Raw genomic sequence first — 9,174 nt, 5'->3', positions numbered from 1 at the left:
AGGGGGAAGGGTGGATGCATGTGTATGTCTTAATGTTCAGTTAAATGTTATTATAAGGAAGTTATGGGGCTGATGATTTAGGCTGCAAGAGAAGGATTATGTCAATTACATGGGTTGATTCAAAATTTACACTTTTGGTCCTTCAACATCCCCACAATGGCCATAATAACCCCATGAACCAACATTTTAACCTTTTAGGTTTCAAAATTGTCTCTTTTGACACTTTCAACTACTTTGTTTTTTTTTAGGATGTTGAATATAATTTTTATTAATTAATATATTCTTATTATTTTAATTAATAATAATTAATCTCTTTAAAAAATTTGTATATAGTTTATTTATTCTTAAATGTTTTAGTATTTGTATCATTAATTAAGCTCCTTTCTTCGTTAATAAAAGAAAAACGGGGTGTTACACATATGCACTAGTGTCATAAATATCTACTTGTTGATTGCTTTGGCGACTATTTATAATCTGATTATCCATAAAATAGATGTCAAAGTAGCCTTCTTGAATGGAGAGTTCGATAAAGAAGCTTACATGAAACAACTAGAAGTTTTTGTTATGCCCGATAATAAGCATAAGTTACGTAAAACTTGTAAGATCATTGTACAGATTGAAAGAAGCACCCAAACAATGGCATCAGAGGTTTGATGAGATTATTTCTCATGTGGTTTCAATTAAAAGTAAAATCAATCGGAAAATTGTGTTTATAATCAGTTTGACTCATATGTTTCCCGTATGATAATTTGTTTATATGTTAATGATATGTTGATTTTCAAAACCGGTCAACTTCAAGTAGATGAAACAAAATTTTGTTGTCATCAAAGTTTCCCATGAAGAACATTGGGGAAGTTGATGTGATTAGGATGGAACGTTTTAACAAGGATATAGCTAAACGTAAACACACTATGTTGAGAAATTTCTCACAAAGTTTAATTGCGGTGATTATTCTCCAATGAATACTCCTATGGATCCTAACATTAAGTTAATGTCAAATAAAGGCAATACAATATAACAATTAGAATACTCTCAAATGATTGTTTGATGCATGTCACGGCAAGTACCCTCATGCTTATACAATTGGAAAGTTGAGTCCATATACTAGCAATCCTAGTATTCAACATTGGAAAGCAATTCAGAGAGTATTCATTTAATTAAAGAGAACCATGAATTATGGCGGGCGCCGAAGGTGTTGGCCATTAGAGTTTAGGTCGTTTACATAGAAGGTGTTAGTGTACACTTATTGTATAAGCCCATATATTTGTATATTTATAGGCTTTAGGCCCATGTGGTCCTATGTATCTTCTATATGTAGACTATTGTATTCGTGTAAGACAGATATGAGAATGATATCATTCTACATGGTATTAGAGACTTTCTCAAAAACCTCCTAAAATCTCTCAACTTTCTTCTATTCTCTAATCCTTTCCATTCCTGCTCTAGTCTTCTTCCCTGTCAACCCTAATGGCCGGAGATGCTCTTCCACAGCCGCCTACTCCTCCTACAAAGGCCTATGCTGTTAACAACATCAAAACATATGTTCCATTCGTTCTTGATCTCAACACTCACAACTATGACCCTTAGAGCAATCTTTTCTCAACCCATTGTGTCGCCTTTGGCGTTCATGATTATATTGACAACACTTTCGATCCACCTGCAACGCCACGAACACTGATTCAGAATGGAAAGTACTTAATCAACTTATGAAATTGTCGCGAAAGCAAAGATGCCACTGCTATGCAACTTGAAAGTGAGTTACGATCAATCACTATGGGAGAACTTTCCGTTCATGACTACTTCACCAAAATCAAGAAACTTGCGGAGTTGCTGGAAGGAATTGGCAAGAAGGTTAAAGAAAAGAACATTGTTATCCATGCCATCAACGGTTTATCTAGCAAGTTTGAAACCACTACTAGGATTATTCGACATATCAAGCCTCTTCCAACCTTTGATGAAGTTAGGTCGATGTTGCTCGTTGAAGAACAGAAGCTCCTTACCAACCTGGTTCCTTCTCCATCTCATGCTAATCACTCTTCTTCTCCTCAGCTTCTTCGTACTTCCACCAACAATTCAAATCGGGGAGGAGGAACTACCTACCGTTTCAATTCCAACCGAGGAGGGAACAATCGCCGACACCACACTTCATCTGCCGCCTCCGGTCAGCCATATGTCGGTGCCGGACAGAACGCCGGTCACGGACACTATGGCTGGGTCTTCATCCCGCCACCGTCAAACCTTCTTTCGCAGCCTCCGTTCTCGCCGATCTCTCCGGTCGTCGCTTAACAGGCTCAATTGGACCAGCGCCTTTTCTGTTTCTTTTTGGGTTTTATTTAAGACAAGAACCAAATCAAAACAAATTATGTTCCCCTCTTACATTTATTTTCAGAGTCCAACTTATCGAGATAAATGAAAAGAAATAGAGGGAATTAAGAAGAAAGGAAATAAAATAATGTTGGTGAGTTTTTATAAATGGAACAAATTTGAAAGAAAGAAATAAATAAGAGAGACAATCATACCTCCTAAGTCTGATTCCAAATTTGAAGACAAAGAAATTGGATCTTGAATATAAGTTTCTTCTCTCCCTTTCAATGCAGGAACACATAAAATGTATATTTCTTTTTTGGTTTCTTTCAAACCCAAGAACACCAAAATAGAATTTTCTTTCCACTTTGGTATCCTTTCTCTTTTTGTTTTTCCCTTCTTTTCTTTCCCTTGGTAAAAATCAGAAACTAAGCGTGTCAATAAAACAAAGTAACTATCATAACTAAAAACTCAAACGGAGACCCCAAATGCAACTGTTTTCATATTCATCAACAAAAATATAGAAATCTTAAATGGACAAACGAATAGACCTCACTAGTTAGCTATACATTCATCCAAATCATATTCAACTCCCAAAACATTTCCTTTTTTTTAAAGAAAAAAAAATAAACTAAAAACCCAATTCAAACCCCACCACCATAGAGTTCCACATCTAATGACCACAAATCTCATCAGAAAACGTATCAAGAAGCTGCTCAGCCAAACTAGGGGGATCATCAATCAACGCATCCACAAAAACATTCACAACTCTTCTTTGTTGCATTGTTGCTTTCAAACTAAACCATGTAAGAAACTTCACTCTAAAATCTTTACTCAAAAACCCATCATCCTCCAAACTTTTAATCACTCCAACCGCATATTCATACTCGTTTTTCTTTGTGGGTCCCGCTTTTTTTGTAGCATCGGATTTGCATGGAGTACAAGGGAAATCAGTTGTGGAATCGGTTTGTGTGTTGGTGGCATTGTTTGTGGTCCATTTTGACTCCCAAAATCCAAGGACTTTTGTGTTGCTAAAAAAGGAAACCATGCATGAATATTCGGTTGATGGGTCAAGATTTGTGATCTTGAATCTTTTTTCAGGGTTTAGAACAATGTATGTTGCCTCTTTTGGATATGTTTTTAGAGTTGACTTTTTGTGCCAGATTCTACACCCGAAGAAATCCTGAAATGAATTTGGTTCGTAGTCTAGGACGATTGTTGTTGAAGTAGGTGTTGATTCTTCAAATGAAATCCGACATGCTGTTAAGAATTAAAAAAAAAAAAAAAAAAAAAAAAAAAAAAAAAAAAAAAAAAGGATAATTAAGGTTTGGATATATGAAATTTCAATACAGGATATATGAATATTGGATACTCGAAATTTCAAGTTAAAAATCTACAAATCTACAATATGTTGTGTTTTATGCGATCTAGATGGCTAATAGCATATTGGGAATTAGAAGTCAACAGATTTGAACCTATTTTTTTATACTCTAATGGAATAAAAAAAAGAGTAAATTACTGAAATCATCCTATGGTTTGGTCAAAATTGCATATTTGGTCCCTAATTTTTTTGCACTCGGATCATCCTTGTGGTTTGATTTTGTTGCGTTTTTCGTCCCTATGTTTTGGTAAAAATTGCATGTTTTGTCCCTAACTTTATGTATGTAGGGGACGAAAAATACAATAAAATCAAACCACAGGGACGATCCAAGTGCAAAAGAAAAGATCGGGACCAAACGTGCAATTTTAACAAAACCATAGGGATGATTTCAGTAATTTACTCTAAAAAAACATCAACAATAAAAATAAGGTTAATCACTAAAATGACCATAGAGAGTGGAGTCCAATTACAATAACGACCTTTTTGAATACTTATCACAAAATAACCAGACTTTTTTTAAAGGAAAATTTGGCGAAATGATGTGATTTTGAAGGGTAAAAATGAATTTTGGGAAGAAAAAGCATTTTGCAATTTCAATATCACGAGAAAAGCATTTTTGAAATGTCAGTATCACGAGAAAAAGCATTTTGAAAGTCGATATCACGAAATTGATGTCTATTTATGATAAATGTTCAAAAGATGGTAATTTTGTGATAGAACCTCACTCTTTTTAGTCAATTATTTAAACCGATTATCAGAGTTATTACAAAATAATATCGAACAAATTAAAATATACAAGTTGAAGCCAAACATCATGAAAGCGTGAAAAGGTGTTTGATATAATTCGCAATATATAATATCAAAAAACATTCTACAAGTTTATTTATATCTAACAACACAAGTAATTATCGACGTCAATATATAAGATCCTTGATTAATTTTCATTTTGTAAATTAAAATTAATCAAGGAAGTTATATATTCTCCTTTATAAGAGGTCGTAGTTTGGTTTTTAGACAAAAAAACCTAGCACTAGCACACCTTGAAATTTCGTATATTTAAAGGAGAAAACCCAAGCCATCTTAATGAGATGAAATGACCGTTTTACCCTTGACAATATATTTAACAGATTGAAAACGCATACGTACTTGGGGTTGTGTTTGGTTGGAAGGTTGAATTTGAGCAGGAGGACAACGACGACATATCAAAAGCTTGAATTGCAGAAGCGCAAAGCTTCTGAACCTCGGTGCTGCATGAGAGCCGATTAACAAGACGACGATCCATCTTCACTGAGGCTAATCCGATGGGTCCCACTTCATTTTCTAGAATATTTGCCGCAGATTCAACGATCTTTAACAGCTTTTCATGTTTGTGGGTCCCTTCCAGAATCTTGTGGCTTAGGGAAACTCTTAGACATAACGCGTCAACTCTTCTCGCTTCATTAGCAAAAACAAGCTGCTTTCTCCATGTCCTGTAACCATTTCAACTTCATTATCTATATATTTTTTTTTAAAAAAAAAACTTAAAACCCATTTTGGGGTTATAAGGTTATTATTTATCATGGTGACATGACACTAACACGTGTTTGTCATGCATTGGACTTAGACCGATGTCAATGTATTCATTATACTAGACGCTTTCTATGGATATTTTACACAATAAAGATCAAAAGGGCATAAATGTCTTTTGCACAATGAGAGAACCTTTTTGGATGGGACAAACTTTTGTCCATTGACATTAGTCCCGATTCTACTCGGATGTACAAGAAAAGCAATACAAGAGACTAATGTCAACGAGACAAATTTTTGCCATTTAAAAAAGGTGGGACATGTTGTCTGTGCAAAAAGACATGAATGCCCTTCTCATCCTCATCAAAACTTATCCGGTCTAAGGCTATTTTTATAAAAACAGGACGAAGCTAGACAAGTTTTCTATGGCGATTTTCCATGACGAAGATGAGAAGGGTATTTACGTCTTTGGCACAAACAAGAGATCGAGAACGAGTCCCTGCCCCACCGTTTTAGATAGGACTGGGACAAAAAAATGCTTTTTTCTGCCTCACTGACATTAGAGTCCCACTAAACACAGTATAATCTGTTTTGTCATGTCCTGCATACCAAACACACTACCTGTAATTTGAATTCTACATTAGCAAATACGAGCATAATTATTAATTACCTCATTAATCCATTTAACTTCCCACAAGAAACACAATAGAAACCCCCATCCAACTTCGGGTAGTTACCACTCGTTGTTATGCCCGCCCTGTCATGACCAACCGCACACTGCAAATGACACGACATGCCACACGGCTCATGATCGTCCCCTTCGCTACCACAATCCGAATCCCAATCACATGTCAACCATAAACTCGGATCCTTATTATCATCAAACTGATAACAAATACAACAAGAACATCTCTTGCAAAAAGCATCCTCGGGCCACATAATCGCTTTGCATGCTAGATTTTGACAAACTCGCTGGTCTTTTCTAGTATTCTCAAACATGTTACTATTGGTAGTAGGTGGTTGAAACGGGGGTTGAGCCTCGTGTTTTTGCTTCTTGGATGGTGAAAAATCTAGGGAGTTTTCGGTTGTTGGCTTTTTGGTGTTTTTGCATACAAGTTTTAGAAGGTGTTGTATCATTCTAAGCTTTGTGAATCCGCTATATTTTCTTTCTTTGCCCATTTCGGCACATATGATTTCTAGAAGCTCTTTACGAGTTAATGAACTAAGAATCTTTGGGGCATCTTCTGACCAATGAGCGATTCGGTGGACTAGTTTTCTTTTTTCTTCCAAACTTAGTTGATTACATTTTTCAGGGTCCAGCACAAATCCTGTCAAAATGGAAAATTTATATTTAAGAAAAGTAACAAAAGGAAAATTTTATATTTACACCATTTTTGCGGGTCTCTACGTTTGTGTGTATTGGACTGCGACTGAGACTAATGTCTATACAACAAAATTGCAGTTTTTTGTCCTATCCTAAAAGGTGGGACAAAGAATCTCTTGTTGGTGCAAAAAGACGCAAATGCCCACATTCTCATCCAAGATAGACCAAAGTAGGTTGTCTAGTCTTGTCCCATTTGAGCATACAGGACCCACTATACAAGCTAGGGGCAATTTTTTATGATGGGATCGAGGAGGGTATTTAAGTCTTTTGCACAAACGAAAGATTCAAAAATAAGTCCATTTCCCGATTTATTCCACCTTTTCGGATGTGATAAAAAAATTAACAATTTTTGTCCAATTGACATCAGGTGCTAGCAAACACAGTGTTTTATCCTGTTCTGCCTAACAAAAGAGGCCTATGGGATCCACTATCATGTCTTTATTTTCTAAAAAAATTATTAAAAAAAAAATTATCCACACTACACTTTATGTCTTTATCCATACACTTCTGAGAAAAAAATAATAATAAATAAATAAACTTATGTGTTTGGAAATATTCTAATTATTGAAGCGATGATCTGTTTTATTAGACATGAAATTTGGTAATTTACTATAGCATACTTTTAGTACCCCTTTTGTTACAAAAAGAAATTAACTTTTTCATGCTAATAAACAAATACTTTTCTACTTCACATCTTCTCGAATCCGAATCTTTTCATTAAAAAACTTGACAACCCCATTAAAGTTCACATCAAACAATACAAATTCAAACGTTTGATGATAAATTAGTAAAAAGAAATCCACGCGAAATTTTTTTTAAGAATCCGATGTTCAAAAATAAAAGATCTAAGCGACTATTGAACAGAGGGGGAGTAGTTCATGGAGGAACCCTAGATGTGAACGTACAGTTTATATACAATAAAACACAACCAGAAAAATACCAGAAGCCATCGAGAAATTACTAACTCAAAACTGCTGTTTTAAACCTACATTTTCAAGAATTAAACACGAAAACTTGAAAATTAAATGGAAAAACAGCAAATACGCGAAGCAAAAAGCAAAGAATGAAGAATAAGAGCGCTTATATGTACATAAAAATGGAAAAAATCAACTCAAAATGCTATTTTTAACCTACATTTTCAGAAACTGAAAACAAAAATCATGAAAATTAAGGGGAAACAGAAATATGCGTGGTAAACAGCTAAGCATCAAAGAATGAAGAACAAACTCTTATTGCAATCATGCAAGGTAAATATGAGGCATTAAAGTGCATACGAAACACAAAAGGAATAGAAGAAGAAAAAACGGAAAAGTACTAACCTGAGAACACAGATTCCATTCCGGAAAACCCACATTCAGGGTTTTTCATCATACATTCAAAAGAAATAATACTACCAGATTATCTCTATTGTTTAAAAAACACAGAGAAAAATTGGGAAGAGAGAGAGGGGGGCGTGGGATGGTGTGTATGCGTGAGAGAGAAAGAACAGGAGAGAGAAAGAGAGTGTGATGTTAATGCTACTAACTGCTAAAGGCTAAAAAGATACTCCTATCCATAAATAATTTAAGCAATTTTTGCGTATTCATTTGTTTTAAATTTTTTTAGAAATTTTAAATATTTAAATCTAATCTAATAAAATGAAATTTTTTATAGTAATATAAAAAATATATATATATATATATATATATATATATATATATATATATGTATATTTTTTTAGAACCAACAATTGAATTATTAAATGAATGAAAATTAAAATGATTCATTAAAAAAAAACCGTAAGAAAAAAATTCTTGAAAAAAAACACCTTAATGATTTATATGTATATTTTTTTAGAACCAACAAAATGAACTATTAAACGAATCAAAATTAAGATGATTCATAAAAAAAATTCATAAAAAAATTCATGAAAAAAACATCTTAATGATTTATTTTTTAGTAAATCAAACAAAGATTATTTTTATTATAATTTTAATGAATAATAACAAAATCATCACAAAAATAAATCATTGAGGTGTTTTTTTGTGATTTCTTTGTAAATCATTTTATTTTAATTCATCTAATGATTTATATTTTTGGTTCGCTATATATATATATATTTCATCTCGTGTGGATTTACACTCATTAACCAGTAGGCTCCCATTATAAGGCATTGTTAATAATAACTTTTATCCATATACAAATTTACTGATAGGCTCCCATCATAAGGCAGTGGTAATAAAATTTTATCTATATACACATTTAGTAGTTTATATATTTTTCTTGTATATAGATGATCATCCAATCCCTTTGGATGATGACTTCGCAGAGAACTTTCCGGAGGATTCTGACTCCAAGCCATAAGTCAATGATTTGCCTCTGGTGGCTCCAATCTCGAATCCTAACCCTCGTTCGGCTTTTCAAGGCCCAATGCCTTTGTAGGCGGAATACTTGGGTGCATGGAGTCAGGAGCAAGGTCAGCCTATGCCATATAACGGAGATAGAAGCTTCTACAACCTAAGCGAGGGAGGCTCATCAGACAGAGTCCTGCCTATTCTAGTCCGCAGGGTTGCTCGTAATGAAGAGTGGGGTAGGACAGCCATCAACCGAATCATGGAGG

General features: G+C 34.2%; 1 protein-coding gene across 1 annotated transcript; it reads right to left on the bottom strand.

The window, feature by feature from the left end:
- Positions 1 to 2,745: 2,745 nt before the first annotated feature.
- Positions 2,746 to 8,094, bottom strand: LOC145017433 (VIN3-like protein 2). Its single transcript, XM_078975465.1, has 4 exons — positions 7,895 to 8,094; positions 5,862 to 6,519; positions 4,832 to 5,154; positions 2,746 to 3,564 (listed from the first exon to the last, which is right to left on the bottom strand). Exons 1-4 carry the CDS (start codon positions 7,944 to 7,946, stop codon positions 2,978 to 2,980), a joined length of 1,620 nt encoding a protein of 539 aa, XP_078831591.1. The 5' UTR covers positions 7,947 to 8,094; the 3' UTR covers positions 2,746 to 2,977.
- Positions 8,095 to 9,174: the final 1,080 nt, after the last annotated feature.

Source organism: Lactuca saligna, chromosome 9 (assembly GCF_052625555.1).
Source record: "Lactuca saligna cultivar CGN05327 chromosome 9, ASM5262555v1, whole genome shotgun sequence".
Lineage (NCBI taxonomy): Eukaryota > Viridiplantae > Streptophyta > Magnoliopsida > Asterales > Asteraceae > Lactuca > Lactuca saligna.
Note: the sequence above shows the minus strand (reverse complement) of the source record. Positions and strands in the feature narration are given on the sequence as shown.